The 20267-nt window shown below is 45.2% G+C and overlaps 1 protein-coding gene, 2 long non-coding RNA genes and 1 pseudogene across 3 annotated transcripts in view; 3 read left to right on the plus strand and 1 right to left on the minus strand.

Annotated features, from left to right (window-relative positions):
* Positions 1-1272: 1272 nt before the first annotated feature.
* On the minus strand, positions 1273-3918 carry LOC139062059 (uncharacterized; annotated as a pseudogene).
* Positions 3919-8467: 4549 nt separating this feature from the next.
* Positions 8468-10502, plus strand: LOC139066112 (uncharacterized). Its single transcript, XR_011519083.1, has 3 exons — positions 8468-9621; positions 9762-9942; positions 10277-10502. It is a non-coding gene; the product is annotated as an uncharacterized lncRNA (long non-coding RNA).
* Positions 10503-16023: 5521 nt separating this feature from the next.
* LOC139066118 (uncharacterized) lies at positions 16024-17646 on the plus strand. Its single transcript, XR_011519089.1, has 2 exons — positions 16024-17494; positions 17566-17646. It is a non-coding gene; the product is annotated as an uncharacterized lncRNA (long non-coding RNA).
* Positions 17647-18972: 1326 nt separating this feature from the next.
* LOC129165500 (zinc finger protein 883-like) overlaps positions 18973-20267 on the plus strand; it is a 149659-nt gene continuing 148364 nt past the window's right edge. Inside the window, exon 1 of the mRNA XM_054748777.2 lies at positions 18973-19211. Coding sequence (XP_054604752.2) covers positions 19043-19211 — 169 coding nt within the window. The 5' untranslated portion in view covers positions 18973-19042. The remainder of the gene's footprint in view (positions 19212-20267) is intronic.

Below are 20267 nucleotides of genomic sequence, written 5' to 3' on the forward strand. Positions count from 1 at the left end.
CCAGTGACCGTGACGTACGTGTCCCCTGCTACTATAAGTAGCAAGCGTCCCAACGCACGCACTATTCAAGATAAACACCTCTTCTCGCTTCGCCCAGCAAGAAGGATTGTCTGGTGAGACATCTCACTCATGTTACTCAGAGAACCGGGGTTACGATAGTAACCTAAAGTTCTCTTTCTTAACATTCGTTTCGATGTCTCACTATGGGATATGGAGACTCCCATATTGCCAGACAGCTTATCCAGCGATCACCAACCTACAGGGATACGTCTTGGCCCGCCAAAGACCCCACACTCAGAATCGTGTGAGTCATTGCAGGGACCGAAACATCAAGCTTATAGAAGCGTGCAAATGCAAGTGGAGAAGCCCAATCTCCTGGATTGACAGCGCACGAAAAAAGGGCCCAAGAAGCAGACAGGCCCCTAGTAGAATGGGCCCTGAGCCCTACAGGTGCCTGAATGCCCTGACAGGAGTAAGCCATAGAAATAGCCTCCACAATCCAGTGGGAAAGCCGCTGCTTTGTGACTGGTTTCCCCTTACAAGGCCCACCCCATGACACAAAAAGCTGGTCCCCCCTGCGAAGGTTCTCCGTCCGATTCACATACTCCTTGAGCGCGCAAATCGGACACAGCTTGTGCAACCGCTCCTCCTCAGGAGAGGAGAAGGGCGGTGGGTAGAAAGCTGTGAAGATAATAGGAGAAAAGGAGCCCACCACCTTAGGCACAAAGGCAGGGTTGGGCTTCAAGGACACCTTCATGTCACCTGGTGCAAACTGGGTGCAGGATGGGTGCACAGAGAGAGCCTGTAAGTCACTAACTCTCTTTGTAGATACCAAAGCCAGGAGTAGCACCACCTTAAGAAACAGGATCTTAAGGTCCAGGCCGTCTATAGGCTCAAATGGAGGCCCGGAGAGGGCCGACAGCACCAAGGACGGATCCCATGAGGGCACCAGGGGTCGGGACACAGGGAGAAGCCTGCGCGCGCCCCTCATGAAGCTACACACCAGGGGGTGTTGACCTGCCAATTTCTTCCCAAAACCCAAGTGTCGGGCGGAAATGGCTGCTAGGTACACTTTAATGGTGGAGAAAGCCTTCTTCCCATCCATCAAGTCTTGCAGGAAAGACAGAATGACGTTCACAGGGCATTGGAAGGGTGAGATCTCCCTGCCCTGACACCAGGCTTAAAACACCCTCCATTTACAGTCATATAGGGACCTAGTGGAAGGGGCCCTAGCATTCTGAATGGTTCGAATGACGGCCTGGGGCAGCTCTGCTGACCCTAGCCCGCACCCCTCAGGGGCCAGGCCCACAGGGCCAGCCGTTCTGGATCAGGGTGGAAGATTGAGCCTCCCGCTTGGGACACCAGGTCCCTGCGAAGCAGCAGTTTCCATGGTTGGCCCTCCAGGAGCTGGAAAATGTCCGCCACCCAATGCATGGCTGGCCAGTATGGGGCCACCAGAATGAGAGTGTGGCGCTGGATTCGTACCCTCAGCAAGGTGGGTGGTATCAGGGCCACTGGGGAAAAAGCGTAAAGCAGTCCCCGTGGCCAGTCGTGCGCCAGCGCGTCGACGCCTAGTGGAGCGTCTCGGTCGCTCAGGGAGAAAAACAGTGGACACTGAGCATTCTCCTTGGAGGCAAAAAGATCCACTACGGCTGTGCCGAACCAGATCCAAATCTGTTCCACCACTGCTGGATGCAGGCTCCAATCCCTGTACAGGGGTGTCCCTCTGGACAACAGATCCGCCCCCCGATTCAGAACACCCGGGACGTGGGTGGCTCTGATTGAGAGGAGATGCCTGCTGCACCATAGGATCAGTCTGCGTGCCAGCGTGTGTAACCGCATCGAGCGCAGCCCCCCCTGGCAGTTTATATAAGCCACAGTAGTAGTGTTGTCTGTTCTCACTAGGACATGAAGGCCGGAGAGGAAAGGCAGGAAGCGCCTTAGGGCCAGAAAAACCACGAGGAGTTCCAGATAATCTATGTGTGTCCCCCAGAGCTCTCTGCTCCACACACCCCTGACACAGCGACCCTCCAGGAGCCCCCCCCCCCCCCCCCCCACCTAACAGGCTTGCATCTGTCGTGACCACTTTCCTCACGAGAACCAACCCCAAAGGCACCCCCTGTGCCAAGAGGGAGGGGTGACGCCCACAGCGGAGCGCCATGACGCACGCTGCAGAGACCGTCACCCTGCGCGCTCTGTGGCGCACTGGAGAGAGACCCAGAGAAGCCACCCAGCGTTGAAAATCTCTCATGTGTAGACGGCCGAGTGGTACCACTGAAATAGCCGACGCCATGAGACCCAAAAGCCTGAGGCATAACGCAAACCGCACCGAACTGTGTAGGCGGGAGCGCGCCAGGCAGAGCAAGAGCGCGTTCACGCGCGGTGCCGAGAGACGGGCCGTGAACGCCCCTGAGTCCAGATTCAGACCTAGAAAGGTTATTTTCTGGGAGGGGAGTAAAGCGCTTTTTTGCCAGTTTATTCTGAAACCCAGACCACACAAGTGATGGATCACAACCAGCGTGTTTGACGCTGCCTCCTCTCTGGACCGTGCCAGCAGGAGCCAGTCGTCTAAATACGTGGCCAGCCGAATGCCCCTCCCTCTCAGAGGGGCGATCGCCGCCTCCGTACACCTGACAAACACCCTCGGGCTCAGCGAGAGGCCGAATGGGAGCACGGTGTATTCGTAACACACTCCCTGAAAGGCAAACCTCAGAAATTTCCTGTGTGGAGGGTACACGGGAATATGAAAGTATGCGTCCCTCAGGTCGATTGAGGTGAACCAGTCGTTCTGGTTAATCAGACGCAAAAGGGATGAGAGCGTGAGCATTTTGAATCTGTACTTTCTGAGGCATTGGTTCAGGGCCCTCAGATCCAGGATCGGGCGAATCCCTGTCCCTCCCCGTTTCGGGACCAGGAAGTACCTGGAGTAGAAACCGCTCTGAGACCGATCGGGAGGCACAATGCATATCGCTCCCTTCTCCAGCAGGGAGGAGATTTCTCCCTGAAGGATGTGAGCTGATGTCCCCTGGGCGTGGGGGAACACTACGCCGGAGAATCGAGGAGGAACTGAGGCGAATTGGAGCCTGTAACCTCTCGAAATAGTTCTTAGCACCCAATGTGAAGCAGAAACCGCTGTCCATTCCTCCATGTGAGTGGAGAGCGGTGACACAGCCGTGACACACGGAGCAGCAGCTCCCCCCAGAGGTTGTGGGGCAGCGGTGCTTGTGGCAACCACTGCGCATGCGCGGGGGCTTTGTGCTGTGGCGGCCCAGGCGTACGGGAACGACCCGTGGTTGGCTGGAAAGTCCGCCAGGGGCCACCCCCACCTGGAACCGCTCATGGGTAACATTTTTATTGATTTTTGCTGCGCCCTTGCCTGTCTGGATGCGGCAATGAACTTTTTAATACTCCTTGAGCGTGTTTGTGAAAAACAATGTGAGTGCTTGTGACGTGTGTTTTGAGCCGGCACAGCCGGTTGCACGTCCTGGCCCCACCTTGGACCGCTCGGGGACTCTGCCGGAGGGGTTCCGTGAGGGGGTGGTGGTGGGGGGAAGCACCATGGCAACATCGAACAGGAGGAGCTGGCGAACGGGGAACTGCCAGCTGCAGCGTCGGGAGGGAAAGAACTCCGTCAGGCTGCCCTGTTCTTCTTCCTCACCTGCTGACCGCCGGGTCGGTGGGTTGTCCCGGCGGCGGAGCGGCTTGGTTGCCGGACCTCTGAGGCCAAACTGGTCGAGGCGCTGAGCCCGAAGGAGCTGGCTGGACTGCCGGAGGCTTCGGGCGCTTTGGGATCCGGAACTGAGGCTGGGCTCTGGCAGCTGCCTGAGGAAGGTTCAGCCGAGCCGTTGAAGGCTTACGGGGAAGACAAAGTTGAAGGGCTTCATCCTCCTTCTTTTTGGCCTCACGCCGTTGCTGCATTGATGCCAGGGCAGAGCCAAAAATGCCTTCAGGCACGATTGGCATGTCCAAAATATCCTCCTTCTCTCTATCAGAGATGTTGGTGAGGTTCAGCCATCGTGCACGTTCTTGAAGCACCATCATGCCCATAGCTTTAGCCGTAGCCTGGACCGCGCAGCGCTGCACACGCAGGCAGATGTCGGTCAGTACGGTGATTTCCTCCCACACCTCTGGATCCGGCTTCGTATTCATGTCATCACAGCGCTCGGCTTGGTATGCCGAGAGCATGGAGGAGACATTCAAAGCTCGGACCGAGATGGCGGCAGCCTTGTACGCCCTCTCGTTCAGCGCCGACTGGAAGCGGTCCACCTTTGCAGGGAGAGCGGGAGGCCTACAGGAAGTTGCCGAGAGCCGTGGGTGCAGGTGGGCTGCAACCAGCGGTTCCATCGGGGGCATGCGAAGCATGCCAGTCTTCTCCATCCCCTCGAAGTCCAGCGAGGAGGCTCCTTGGACAGGAGACCTGGAGCTGAAAGGGTGTTTGTCCCAGGAGGACCTCACTTCTTGGAGAAGCTCCGGGAAGGCGGGAAGGAGGGGCTTTGCCACCCTTGTGGCCCGAGGAAGCTTCTTTCCCTCGTAGCGGGATCTGACAGCCTCAGTGACCACGGTGGGCCAAGGGATGTTGAGCCTGGTCGCAGCGCATCGGCAGACTGACTGCATGTCCAGGTGGGCGGCCGGAGAAGCCGCTTCATCCCTGGGAGAGGACGGAAAGCTAGGCATGGAGGCCTGAGCGATGGGGAGAAAGACGTCATCATCCTCGTCCTCCTCTGGAATGAGGAGTTCCGAGGTGTCCTCGTCGTCTCCGTAGTCCAACTCCAACACGTCCTTGACGGGGTGAATCGGACCGGCCAGTTCGAGCTGTGAGCCCCAGCTGAGTTCGACACACGGTTCCGGCTCCGGGAGGGCATGTTCGCTGGTGTCTCCAGGCGGTGGCCCAGGGGCCGGCAGACAAGGGTCCTTCCCCGACAGGCTAGCTTGGCGCGCTAGCCGCCGGCGAAGGCTCTTCAGGGTGAAGCAAGCACAGCTCTCACATGACCCGGGGACTTCCATTGCCAGCTGGGCGTGTTCCAGCCCGAGGCAGCTCGAGCAGACCTTGTGCGGGCCTTTGCTCGAGATTTTGTTCCCACAGGTACAGAGGCGAGCTCCTGCGCCGTCGACTCCTCTGGTGGGAGGAGCGGCTTCCATGTGGGCTAACTGGTGTGTTAGCAAGAGAACGAACAGGTGCACTGGAGTGTGAAGCTGCTCGCTATGCCCCGAGCCTATGGTGAAGGTCAGGACAGATGGACAGTAAGTTAACTTTTGGCGACGGAGAGAATATTGGCTGGCTCCGTCTGTGAACAGTTGAGCTAACTTACCTTAGAGATAAGCGACCACCAAAGCGAGAAGAGGTGATTCAATAGTGCGTGCGTTGGGACGCTTGCTACTTATAGTAGCAGGGGACACATACGTCACGGTCACTGGCAAATCAGGATTGGCGTATTGAGATAAGTGCTTCTGAGGAATCCGCGGAGGGGCGTATCCCATAGTGAGACATCGAAACGAATGTTAAGAAAGAGAACTGAAAGTAGTGGCGATACTTCCAACCATCAAACGCAGAACGCGCATGCTCTCTGTCACGCTCCATTGCTCTCGTCTGTTGTTTTCTATCATAGACGGCGCACGCATTTAGACGTCATCGTCAGGAGACGCGCTCTACTCAATTGAATAACGCAGTAACGCAGCTTGCTTGCACCAAAGTAACGGCAGTTTAATTATATTTTTGCCATTATAATCCCTTACTTTACCCGTTACTCAAAAAAGTAATTGGATTACTGCACCACGTTACTTTTAACGCGTTACTGCCCATCACTGCTCACCACCTCGTTTAAAAAAAAAAACTCTGTCCACACTAGGGCTGCACGATATTAGGAAAACCTGCGATATTCGATAACAGTGCTTACTATTGCGATATCGATATTACTCACGATAAATGAACAAATACTAAAGTATGCAGTGTTGATGTCGTCTGGCGTGTGACGTCTGCTCTGGGTTCAAAGCAAACAAAAACTAATGCCTGAATGCCATTACAGCATACCATTTTATTGCAATAATATGCAGCTGCACCTGCTACTGTATTAGCAGCAAAACAACAAACTGCATGCATGCAGTTTCTCAGTGACTTTAAAACATCACCTCCATCATAAAACTTTTTCTGATGCTCCAAATACAGAAAAACATCCCTTATCAGGGTTTTTTGAATAAATAAAAAAAAATCTGAAAATAAGTTTAAATGTTAAATAATAGTTAACATCACTTAAATGCAACAGCAAATTATCTCATTGCTACTGACCATTTTCTCAACTTATGTGGTTATGATATAAGGTAGTTGCTGTCATTGGGAAGTGATCTGTGCTGGGCCAAACTAGGAGAATATTAAGATTTTCTGAGGGAAAGAGAAAACCAATCGTCTACCTTTCAGAAGAGGTACTGGCAAAAAAAAACTACATGGAAAATATATGAAAACGTTTGTTTTTAACCCCAAATTGAACAAGTTTACCTAGATCTTAAAAAGCAGCTCAGATGATGAAACTGCAACTATGATTCTGATAACAAGCTAACAAATTGAACTAGCTCCTCTTAAGATAACGGGCTAGCAGAGCGTCTGACTGACAGTTTATGTGCAGAAGCAAATCAACTATCCTGAATAACAAGGTTATAAAAGCTCATAAATGAAAAATCACTTTGATGTGTGGGGGAACTTTTCCAGGCCCTCTTTAGCAGGGTGGGACTGGGAGGAGAGTGCTGTACCCTTTTAGCAGGGGCGTGTCCAGGGAGTGGCCTGGGGTGGCACATGCCACCCTTGGAATCTGATTGGCCACCCCAGGTGCCACCACACTAATTTACCTTTAAATAGGCTTTTCATTGTCCACAAAAGGCTTGGGGGTAAAACAAGAAAAGCATAACCATCGGTGCCACCCATGCACAAAGTTGTGCCTCACTTGGGCCACCCCATTTTAAAAGATCTGGACACGCCACTGCCTTTTAGCTGGAAGCTAACTGGAGCCTGGGGCTAATGGTGGGTTGGTTCACCGGCACGTGTCGGAGTCAGCCCGGTTATTATCAGCTGCTTAACGACACCGAGCGGACTCACATTCACGTTTGAAAGCAGCGCTGATTCCAGAAACCTCAGCACAAAGTGCGTTCGTTAATCTGAGCCAGCATGACGAACAAGGGATTCGAGCGGCAGCAGAAAGCGGGGGCGGAGCGGAGATAGTGGAATTTTGGGGTAAGGGTCTACGTAGGGGGCGGGCGTATTACGTGAACGGACCAATCTGATTGGCCGCATATCAGAAGGGCTACATTTGATTGGTCAAATAATACTTCCGGGTAAAAAACAGAACTGGTTTACAAAAAGTTGATGTATGACACGGATGGAAATGTTTGAACCAAACATTTATCGCCGTTTTTGACGTGCTTTGCGATGGGCCTATCGCACGTTCTGTTATCGCGATGACGATAATTTTTCGATATATTGTGCAGCCCTAGTCCACACGTACCCAGATAAATACGTTGTTAAGGACATGCCATACCTGTAGGCGGCAGTACTTCCCCCGAATTGTATCCAGTCAGCGTAACTTTTCGTCTTTCTGCTTACGTTCAACAAAACATGAAACATGGCACCCAGCTCATTTGTATGGGCCGATAAAGAGGTAGAGTTGCTCTTTAATGTCATTTTGGAGTATAAAGTCAACAACACCCAAGAAGGTATTGACTGGGAATCTTGCCAAAGCAAGTATGCGGACATAATGACCCTCTTGTTAGAGCAGTATCCCACGTAGACCTCCACAGACTTTCCCCATGGAGAGGGAGGTCTTACACGTGCTAGCCTAACCACGAAAATATAGGCAATCAGGAGCAAATATCGCCTGGCCATTGACAGCGGACGGAGAAGTGGGTTTGGAAGAGTCGTTCTTCTTTACTTCGAGTTGTGTGAACAATTTTGGGGTGGTTCGCCTGCCACAACAACCATGTCATCTGGCATAGAAACAACTGACCTGGATGACAGCCTACCTGTTCCTTCACCTTCTACGTCCTCCTGTACCATGGAGCCATCTGGCTGGCTGAGTGAAGCAGGAGTCGGAGGTGGGCTCAGACACAGGTGTCAGAGATGAGACGACGGCAGCAGCTCAGCGAGTTCTTCTCATGGGCAAAAAAAAAAAAAAAAAAAAACGAAACAAAGGTAATGTGAGTTGGTACTAATTTAGTCCAAGAGGATAATTGTATTTTTGGTCAAATGTTGGACTGGCTGACTAATGTAAACATCTTGCTAAGCAGCATTAAACATTAAACAACATCAGTAGTCAACAAAAAATGGCAAATTTGACAGTAACAGACAAAAACCATTTGACACGAAATACATAAAAAAGTAGAGTCTCCACTTAAAAATGGAGTTTGTAAGTGTGATCAGAGCCGGATTAAATAAATGGACTACACTAGGCAGGCTGCATTTTTAGCCCCCCCCCCCCATCAATGTTATTTAAAGAGCAAGTAACGTCTAAATTAACTTTTTTTTGCTGATGAACTGTATAAATGAGTGTCTAATAGTGTTTTAAATGTGTGCATTCTTTATTTTAGCATTTTGGTGCATTTTCTTTAAAAATTAAAAATTCTGTCTAAAAACCACAGTAATGCGCCACCTTCAGCTGAAAACATAGAATTTGAGTCATTTTGAATAAATTTTAGCCAATGGCTAAAGAGTAAAGTACTACGTAAACCAGTAGAGTACTACGTAGCAGCTCCGTGCTAAAGTTATAAAAGCAACGAGCGTCTCGGCCACGCCCTGTGGCGAGTGGGAGTTGGATTTGCAAGAGAGCGTAGGAGGTCAGCGGTAGTTCAGCATTAGCATATAGCATTAGCATATTCTAGTCTTTAGCATATCTTTTAGTGTTATAAATACTTATTTAGTGTTAGATTTGGCTGTTGGATATTGTAGTTTAGTTAGTGTTTGGCTGTTAGTGTAATTGGGAAAGTATTTCGGGTTTAGTGTTCATATCGTCTTAGTATTGGTGAGTAGGTGTAGTGTAGTATGGTTGCGGTGACTCTGTGGGCATTTTACCCGCGATTCTGCACGCCTCCGTTTTAAGAGGGAGGCTGCCCACCGTGGCTCTTCCGCGATTTAGATGCAGCCCACCGACTCTGCTCCCCCACCACGGCGGGCTCCAGTCTGAGGTGAGTCAGCTAAATAAACGTTTTAACATCTTCTAAAGACAATTCCCTACCTAAATGCAAAGTCTGAGAGACGTGGTTCACTTCCTTTAGCTAGTCAGTCGGCAATTCTGCAACAGTGTCTCTAACTAACGCTGCACTAGTTGACAGACAGCATTACAGCGTGAAATCCAGCTTGTGACCCGGTTCTGTAAGGAATTCTGTTCAGGAGGTCGCATTTCAGGCTCTCCACATCATATGTGACTGACTTTTACGTTATAACAACGATCACACACTAGGAATGTTATAAAGCGCCTATATAGGAGATTCTTTTGTATATTATCTGACTTTATAAACTCCCAACAACAATGTGCTTCTATTTTTTTTTTCAGGCTAAATCTACCCAAGACACTGGCTGTCAGACTGATTTAGCTGCATGAATGTACTTGTCCAGGCTGATGTGAAACCTTCCCTGTAGCAAAGGTGAATTATTTTTAATAATCTTCTATGTAAACATTTTATTATTACCTTCTAGTTTTAATTTGTTTTACAGATTATTTTTACACGTGATTTTATGCTCTTTTAAACATTTATAAATGTGCTGCTTCTTTGTTTTTACACAGCCAGCCAGAATGGAGTTCACAGCCGCAGTGTGTCTGGTGACCCACAGGGACCATGATGAAAATTCATCTTCCAGAAGGTCCCAGAGCGTCCAGACCCCCTGAAAAGACCAAGGTGTGAGGTGTCTGCTGTTGATTCCAGCTTCCACCTCAGTGACAGTGCAAGCTCAGTGAACTGTTCAAGGTAAAAAAATTAAAACATTTCAGAATTTTTAAGATATTAACAATTAAATAAGTACGTGATTACATCATGACGGAGGCTACTGATTCTGCCCCCGTGACACTTGGTGGTGACGTGTGAGCTGATTCTCCTGGAAAATAACTTTTACATTAAATATTTTGTTTTTGCTATCAAAAGTAAATTAACTAATAACCTGCATTATTGCAGGACACTCAGCAAAATATGGACTCTACACCATGAGGCATGCACACATTAATATTCTATAAGAGCACATAAGGTGAGCAACACCACATATTGTACACTGTCCTGAATTTGTTTTCTTTCTGCATCTCATTAGCCTGGCTGATCACCTGATAACTCCTGTCATCTGGTTATGACAGCATGAGGATGTCCTCACACACCTGTAACCTATCAGCTCATCTGGCAGAATAGAGAGAGAAGAGACAACACCACATCTCCTGTTCCTGGAAAGCCTTCAGCCATCCTTCGATGACTGAGAACCTCCATCAGCTCTGTCTCCTGTCTGCCTACAATTATTATAATAAATATTGTGTTTGACAAGTTTTTTGTGCTGCCAAATATCTCATTTAGATTCGTTTTGATATTTTAATGGATATTTATAAATTACATTGAATATCACATTTTTGTTGCATGTTTAACTAGCTATTGTGATGAATTAAACTAGCACCTCACTGTTAAAAGCTCGTTCTAATTTCAAGCATGTTTAAGTATTTATGGACATGAACAAAAACAGGAAATATATAAATTGAGATTTATTTAATTAATATAACAAATAAGGGGGAAAGAGTCATTGAAAGGCACATTCTTCTGGAAGCTCCTGATCCTGACGACACCAGCAGAGACCAGCTGCAGACACCAGAGGACCTAGAACCGAGAGAGCAGCTGTTATTAGTAAATAAAGAAAGAAATCAGGGCAGTTTTAGTGGGCTGAACACATTACAGAATAATTTTCTCATGGGGTATTTTCATAACTATATGCAGCAGACTGTAACTTGAGCCCAGAGCTACCGGAGAGCTGCTATCCAGCACGTTTCAGTGGATTTTCCTGCTTTAACAGGTTAGATTAGCTGTTAAGCAGCTCAGCTATTTGTTGCTGATTAAAACCAGGTGTGCTGAAGCAGATAAACCTCTAAAACATGCTGAATACTAGCTTTTTAGGGCCGTGGAGACAAACCCTGCAGCTAATCCAATGCTATGGCTAACGGCTACTTACCTTTCAGAGGTGATTCTGTTGGGTCGGTTCTGGGAGTTTCAGGCAACTCACAAGCTCAAAACAATAAGACTCAGGTCCGCTTGTCTCCTCCAGATAGACTTGGTCCCTTTCTTCTCGAGTGTCTGTGTAAGGAGGGGGAGAAACGTCCTCCACTTCTAATAACTGCTCAGAGTGAAGGGAGCTAGCTTCGTCTAGTTAGCCATCGTCTTCGTCACTGCCGCGGCTCCGCCCTCTCGGTCCTCCAGGCAACGCCTACTAATGTTGCATTTTTTAAAATTGATACATGGGTGGAGAAGGACTCCGAGGCTCAATTGACCCGCTCTTTAATGAATTGAAATCTGAAATTTACCAAATTTACTTATAAAAGTTCATTCACATTTTACGTAGCCTAGTCTTTGGTTACAAATTGGTTGTTTGTATGCCAAAATAAGTCATGTGTTGTATGTAAAACATTCTATCAGACAATTTTTTAATATTAATAATTTACTGTATACGTCATTACACAGCTGTATTAAATGCTAATAAATGATCCTCATCTTATTGATTGGAAGTGTCATTGTCAAGGCGGTACCAGTATATAACCACTAGGTGTCATTAAACTATGTAAACAGAGCAAATATGTGTCTCTTATTTGCTCTGTTTATATTTAATCGCTACATTTAATTACAAATATTTTCTGCAAAATACAATAGCTTACAACATTTATAAATGATGACAAATTAATCACATGATGATGGAAAGACATTCAAGAATAAATAGATTAATTTGAATGGACTGAAGCATGTTTTAAAGGCTCGAAAACAAACTATAACCACACAGCTTAAATTATTACAGTATAAATTTTATATAGTCTATAATCTTAAAAGAAAGTATTTTAATAAAATGAAAACATTATCTTAAGTTTTGATCTTGCTTTATGCTCATTCAGACTGTTTTTGCCTCTGCTGAATCAGAAATTCTGTGTCAATTTTCTGAGTGTGAACTTATTGTTTTGCTATTTGAACATTAATAAAATTATTTGACAAATAATTAATAAAACCAGCAACACTTACCAAGGAAACCATTTAGCATTCTCCACTCCGGGATAATCTTCAGCCTTCCAGCATCACAGGGCCTCAATCACAGCAGAAACACTTCTAAAGAAATGTTCCTTGGTTAAGCTTCGGTTTATGTCTCCAGATTTCCTCTGTGATGCCGAAGAATATCCAATATTTTGAGAGGGATGGTTTAGTGCAAAGTACTCACGCATCATGTCATCAGTTTGGTACCACTTTGCAGGATCAGATGGGTAGCTAGTTGTTAATACCCTTTCTGGGTCTAGAGGCTCCTATAAGACTATATTGGGCTCACTTCTGGCTGGCTGCTGTTCTTCCAGTTTGTCCTTCTGTGAAGGCGTTGATGTTGACTGCGTTGGCGCTACCGCGTCTTCCGCCGCATCTTCCACCACGTCTTCGGGTCGTGTCTCCTCCGGGTCTGACTTGGGCCCGGCCTCTGGCTCTGCTGACTCGAGCAGGTTCACAGCTGTCGGACGGCTGCCCGAGCAGCCTGACAGAAACTTCTGTAAAGCCCCCCGCTGTCTCTTCTTTAGTTCCTCTTCTTCTTCTTCTTTTTTTTTTAACGTTTTGCCACACCCGAAAGCATCGTGAAAGTTAGCCTACTCAAAAACACCTGCTAGCTTTGTTGTGTCCCGCTCTAACGCTGACCGCTTCTCTGACGTCCTTAATTGGGTGGCGCCTTAACCCTCTGGGGTCCAGGGTGTAATTTGCCCTGAGTTTTCCTTTGTATTTCCAGAATAAAAGCCATAACCACTGCCTTATGTGGTATCAATCTTTTCAGCACAACCTGCACTTTATGAATCTATACTTATTTTGTATATTTGGACATAAAGGGGTTGCATATTAGACCTTAAATCACTCAAAAACATAAAATTTGAATTGGAAAAAAGTTGTTTATTTTACTGTGAAACCAACAAACATTTATGACGAATGTTTTTTATCATTTAGAATGGTAATCTAGACTGTACATTTATAAAAAATATGACTAAATATAGCAAATAACTAATTTAAAAAAATTATTAGCCCTCTGGGATCCAGAGTAAATCACCGTTTTTGACTCATTTTGGTTTTTCTTTTGTATTTTCTACTAAAAACAATAAATATTGCCTCATGGGGTATCATTATTTTCAGGACAACCTGGACTATCTGAATTTATACTTATTTTATTAATTTGGCAATAATGTACATGGATTTTGGAGTGGGGAGTGGCTCTGTCTCACGCCGAGATCTGACAGCTGCGCGGCGCCGCCCACTCCTCTTGATGGATCTCCGAGGAGCTGCATCTCTGCCTTCATCCTCTACCGCATCATGACCCAACTCTTCTATGAGGAAGGATGGATCTGCCACATCATCAACATCCTCGCTATTTGCCTCAGACTCCGGCTGCGAGTCTCTGTCCACTTCCTCTGCTTCCTGTTCAAAAAACAGACGTACTATCTGAACTGCCTGGTGGACATTTATCCTTGTCATCATCCTTTATATAAGCTTAATAAAAGCCTACTAAACTGCAGAGACAATATATCTGTCCGGATCGCTCCAAAATATGAAGTTTACCATCAATATCTGTCTAATTGTTTGTTGTTACTCCGTTCGCGCCGCTCCTTTCCCCGCGAAGCGGCTCCTTTTTGCACACATCTCGTTACTCGTGCAGCCTTCCTCTCTCTCTCAGCTACATAATGATACTTTTTATCAGTTGAATATGTGAGACTTCCACCAACAGCAAAAGGATCTCATGTTTTTGTGTGGGTTTTTTTATGTTCACAAGCACATAATTGTCACATTCTTATCACATTTTATTTCTAAACCTTATTCATGTCACTTTTTTCATATAAGAGATCAGAGGAAGTTCAGCAGGAAAATGATGCAGAAGGAAAGACAGAGAGCCAGACCTGCTGAGGTGCAGGTAGATGCTACAGTGAAGAGTGAGATTTTAGATAGTTGATGATGAGAGGTCGATTTGAATGTGATAATAAGTTAACACAGTTACATTTATTTAATCCCATAACAAGTAGGGTTGGGCAGTACAGCATAAGAATTAAATAAATTTTGTACATGCTTCCTTAGAAATATTTGAAGAAAAAAAACAAGTGTTAAACTCTGCATTCTGGTGCATTTAGACTGTAATTTAGGCCACTGTTTTTTCTTTTGGCCATCTGAATAATAATTTAGTTCCAGCTGTTGTGAGTGAATTATTTCTTTTTTCATTCTGTCAGAAGCAAATAGATTTTTCAGATTGTTGGTCAGCAATGTTGGCTGATGTAGTTTAAAATATTCTGATAAGAGTCGGATTAATTCAGACTGAATATTCACAGCTTTAATCTCGTATTAAATCTGTTTACACATCTCTACCCATATGTATAAGATGATATATCCTACATTCATATTATTAAATAAAAATAAAACAGTACTGACATAAAAACAGCTTTTATTTAAAACGCCCATGTTGTTAATCAAACCTGGATCTGGCTTATGGGGACCTTAAGTCTCCTCCCCGTCTGGTTGGTTCATGGGTCACCGATAAAAAAATAATAATAATAAAATTAAAAAAAAGAATTAATGTTAGTGAACTAGGTTATAAAAGTTATTTTCTTGTCTTTCTGGGCTTTGCCTTACACCCTGAGTCACATCTGTCAGGCTTTTCATATCCTAGAGTATCACCGTTTATTTTCTATCAGAAGCTAATGCAGGAGATAGCTGTAGGAGACTATTTTCATGTTCAGCCTGCATGACCGATTATAATCAGAAATAATCATTAAATAAAAAATTTTCAGTGAGGTTGACCTACGCTCACCTAAAGCATTATTAGGAACACCTGTTCAACGTCTCCTTAAAGGCCCAGTGTGTGATATTTTTACCTGTTTCCTATAAATCCTGTGTTTCCAGTTAGCAAACTTGTCGTTTTTCACTAATATTTCTCACCATCATCAATTCTAAATAATCCTCGCAACTTGAAATTATACATTTTTATATACATAAACTGTGGTCAATGATCCATGGTTATCCACCATCTTAAAATACAGTAGCTGTTTAGGTACATTTGAGCTCCACGTTACCGTTTGGACTGTGACTGTAACCTGAAAGAACCAGCAGAGGGCAGCAGTGCGCCCTGGAAGCATGAAGTCTGCTAATTCAACTAAAAAATAAAAAAGAATAGCTACACCGTTGCTGTACTTGTTAGTTTGAATAACAAAACAATTAAATCAAAAGACACATATAATTTGTCAGTCCGTCATCATGTCCAGCACAAGAAAGCTGCATAGGTTAGGATCCCCGCCTGCAATTAGCTGGACGTCAGCCTCCGATTAGTGTCTCTGACTCCCAAACTCACCTCAAGTTGTTCATTTGTCTTTTCGTAACAGAACTCCTGATCCAGTCCCAACATGTCCGTTCCAAAGTCCTTCTACTCAAGTCTCCTCTCTTCCTGCAGCCTGCCATCTCTCCCAACACGCTCCAGCGCTCGTCAGCTAACCAGTGGCTAAATCAGCATTGTTTACTTTATCTCCAGAACACTTTACTAATGGCAATGTAGAAGGGGTAATATGTTGTTGCTTTTAAGCTTAATATATTACCTTTACTTATGACCAATAAGATGTGACATTCTATATAAATATAGGATATAAACCTTATTGGTCTTTGAATGTTTAATCAAAAGAATTAGGATTTGATGCTTTTTCAGTGATCATAACACATTTCTTATTAATTCAGTGAAAGTCAGGATTATAAAAAGTAAGAAATTTATTTTCTAAACAAATTTTTAAAAAAGACAAGTTATAAATAAGACGAATGTGATGGATGAATATAAGTGGATGGAATGTGATGTATGATGTGTGTTTATCAGAACCTTGTATCTAGAAGAAACTGAGTTCTGGGTGTGAAAAGAATTTGGTCTGTATTAAACTATAAGTGATGGTTTATAAAACGGCATCAGATGCAATCTGTCATGCCTACGTACCCTTTCTGAGACCCCCGGGGTAGATCCGGAACGTGTCGACGTCCGTGGACTCCATGGCACCGAGGTCCATAGGAGAAACTGCAGCACTGGTCTTCGAGTTGTCTCCAGGTCACAACAGGTAGTTGTTTGCGTCTATGAAGGACTCTTAAGGAGTCGGAACTGTGTCAGCTTTGTTCTGTAGGAACCGTTTGCTGTGTCAGCTACAGCGTGCAACAGGTTTTGACAGCTTGTCAAGAGATGCGGTGGTTAGAGAGTTTCCTCCGGTGGCCAGTCCGGAGTTCTGCTCAAAAACTAACTGAATCACTCAGCAAGTGATTCTGTTTTAATAATCCTGTATTATGATTACATGACCAATCAGGACAAAAGAGGTGAAGAGGTGTTAACAAACAAACCTCAGAACACACGCCTTTTCCAGATACAAAAGATGCTCTGATTTGTGGATAAGAAAATATCTATGTGCATGCAATTACTTTCATCCTTATCAATTATAAGCATAGATTAACCAAAACATTTCATTTACCCATATTGTCCATTTCATTATATGATTAGTTAACTCAGTGGTTCCCAATCTGGGGGTCCCGACCCCCACAAGGGGGCGCCAAAGCCTCTCAGTGGGTCGCCAGGACCTCTCCACTTTAAAGCCGGGCGTACACTGTGCGACTTTTTCACTCGTAGCACTCAGCTTCAGCTCAAACTGTACGACTTCCTCGCAGGGCAGATCTCACGAGCCAGGCACACTGCACGACCCAGTTCTCGGATGCGACCTGACTGCTCACACTGTTGTTGTGAGCTGGGAGGTGAGCACTCCACACACACCATGACATCACCTGTCTTGTGAGCTTCTCTGATTCGAGGAGAGAGAGCAGCAGCTGTGATCAATCAGCTGATCAGCGGGTGGCCTTCATAAGGAGGACGGAGGACACTGCTAAACTGCCGGATGATTACGCCTTACTGGTAGAGTTCCAGCCACAGTGTTACCTCGATTTTGAATCTTAGACTTTGAAACTTTAGAAACGTGTTTTTCGCAAGCAACCTTTGGCTCTGATTATTGTTCTTGTTTTTGTCTCAGGCTCAGTCATCTTTTCCATATTCCACACCCTCGCTGTGATTTTTTTTGGATTTACAACCTGACCATACGACTTCTGGACTTCACTCTCGGTTCCCGTCCTCCTCACGGCACGAACTGCTCCCAGCATTACTTGCTCTCTCTCTCCTCTCCTCCGGTTGGAAACCCCGCTGCTCATCTTCATCCCGGAACACACATTCACTCTCCCAGCTCACCCCTCCCTGGGTATCCTCCACCACGCTACGTCTGTAAGTCCTCCTACCAAGCTCATCCTCTACCGTACTATATTAAGGACTCACCTCTGCTTCCCTCCCCTCAGACGCTGCTCCCGTTTACCCATTCACTGGATTTCCAGTTCACCCTGAGTTCTAGTTATCTAATAAATCTTTATTTTTTCACATCCTGCTCTCGTGTATTGATTCTGCATGTCTTGGGTTAAATCATTATCTCAGAACATGACAACTGTACGTCTGGTAGCAACACGTCGGCCCTAAAAATATGCTAATAATAGCAGTTTTTACTCAACACGTCAGACTTTTTTTTGTCTTGTTTTGTCTGTTGTCCTTCGGGAGTGCTGCAGGAGGACACACTGGGATTTATGGGGGTTAGATGAGTAAAATGAAATAAAGAAAGTGAATCTGTGTTTTGTGATCAGTTTAATTTGACATGAACACGACAAACACGCTTTCTTGGCAATCTTTGTGAGTTAAAAAAAACCGTGTAGAAATAAAAACGAACAGCGTGTGTTATTAGGGAAATATCGGGCGAGCGGCATTGATGCAGGATTGCGCATGCGCCGTGAGCGGTTCTGATACTTTTTGGGTCGCAGCGCCGCTTCAACAGTGCGATACCCTCACGAGGGACGAGCGAAATATTAAACACGCCAGAAGTCCGTGCGACCTCACGACTGCTGATCGGCAGCTGGTCACGTGGTGTTAATTGCCTCTCGTAACCCCCTGTACACTACACGACGCTCGGCGCAAAACTCGCCCCGATCTCATGGATTCTCGCACGAGTGGAAAATCGGCTCAAAAAAGTGAAAAAGTACCACAGTGTACGCCCGGCTTTAGTCACTTTATTCACTCACTCAGTGATTTTTGCATATTTTACTGTTTTATCCATCTTCTTGCTGCTTTATTACTTCCTTATTGCCTATTTATTCAATGTTCGTATGTCCAACATCATGCTGCTCTGCTGTTATTTATTTTAATTTTATTTTTTTAATTGCCCCTCGGGGATAAATAAAGTTTTTCTGATTCTGAAAGGTGAGACCCTCTCTGACCTCCTGAAAACCCAGTTGTGCTCACCTGACATTAAAGACTTTGATCCAACCAAAGCCATTGACATCAGGCATGCTGACAGTTTGTGCAGACGCAGGCCTGAATTTGTGCGCAACAATGCAACAAAAGAAAGTGATGCTTACTCAGATTCAGAAAAAGAAACAAGTTCAGAGAGCTCTGAGGATGAGGATGTTTGATTCAGAGGGAAGAGATACAGTGGGAAAAAATAAATCAATGTTGCACTTTCTATATGGTCTTGTGTGTATTGCAGTATGTGTGCGTTTTTCACAACAACAGGTTGATTTTGAACCCTGGTTTTTACAATGAAAGAAAGTTTATATTTTGGATTTGTATTTCAAGCTCTCACTTTGTGTCGTTCTTGTCCTGACCAGCAGGCGGCGGTAACACGTTCATTGTTCTCCGAGCGCCAACCAAAACCAAGACGAAGTAGAAGTAAAGGACTGTTGTCAAAGTTAGCTTGTTGTATGAGGTGAATATTGAGTCTCTGGTTTAAACATGTATTCAGGAGAGTCTCTGATGGACTTTGTCAACAAGCAAGTAGCTACTGCTAGAAAACTCATCACGAAGGTTGAAGAAGCCTTGGCCCAGTTCGAGGAAGGGCTCGGTGATCAGCGCAGACTGTCGGATGTGAGCTGGGAACCACAGAGCCGCTCACACGGAGCAGGTATGAAACACCAGCGGGACTCGTGCAGAGACGGACTGGGACAATAATTATGCCCGGGGCCCTGTCCTGTTATTATTATTTAAGGTGTGTAGAAAGCTGCTTTCTTGTGTAGATCATCTCCAGCAAGCGGACCTCAGTTTTCTGACTGCCTTTTAGCCAGCCGTCTTTCGATTTTTACGGGCGCAACTACAAGAGAAATTACGGTGTCCTCGTTATAGAGTGCCTTTCAAAATAAAAGCGCTCAAAACACATTTCAAAGTTTGTGTAAAATTGTGTCTACGATAAAACTGCGTTTTATGATTTTATCTATTTAAAAAATACTTTTAATTTAAATGATGAACACGATATAAACGTGTGTGTAAAATTGTATGCAAGATAAAACTGTGTTTTTTATGATTTTATCCATTTAAAAATACTTTAAAAGAATAAACACATTTGTCTACTTTGCAATTCTTATCCCTCCCCTCCCTTTCATCCTGATCTGATGTGGGATTTCAAAAGAAAGTGAAAATTATTGACAATTATCTCTAAATTCAATGGTTTCATTCTCAAAAACGGTCTAAATGAAGTGCAAATTTAACTATAAAGACAATTTTCACCATATTCAATGGTTTCTTTCTCAAAAACTATCTGATTCCACAACATTCCACATCAGTCTTAAAGTACACACCGACTGCTAAATCCTCCCCGACTTTCATAAGGATCTGATGTGGCATTTCAAAATAAAGTGCAATCAAATATGACTTTAGAGACAATTTTCACTATATTCAATGGTTAATTTCTCAAAAACTGATTGCACAACATCTTTCCTAGTGTTGTGTTGTTTATCAGTCTTAGAGTACACATCGAGGACTACATCCTCTGCAAATTTTATTCAGACCTGATGATACATCAGAAATTTTGTGAGGATATAGTCGTCTATGTGTACTTTAAGGCAGATGTGGAATGATGTTGCGGAATCAAACAGTTTTTGAGAAATCAACCGTGGAATATAGTGAAAACTGTCATTACTGACTAGTTTCACTGCACTTTATTTTGAAATGCCACATCAGATCT

This window comes from Nothobranchius furzeri, chromosome 2 (assembly GCF_043380555.1).
Source record: "Nothobranchius furzeri strain GRZ-AD chromosome 2, NfurGRZ-RIMD1, whole genome shotgun sequence".
NCBI lineage: Eukaryota > Metazoa > Chordata > Actinopteri > Cyprinodontiformes > Nothobranchiidae > Nothobranchius > Nothobranchius furzeri.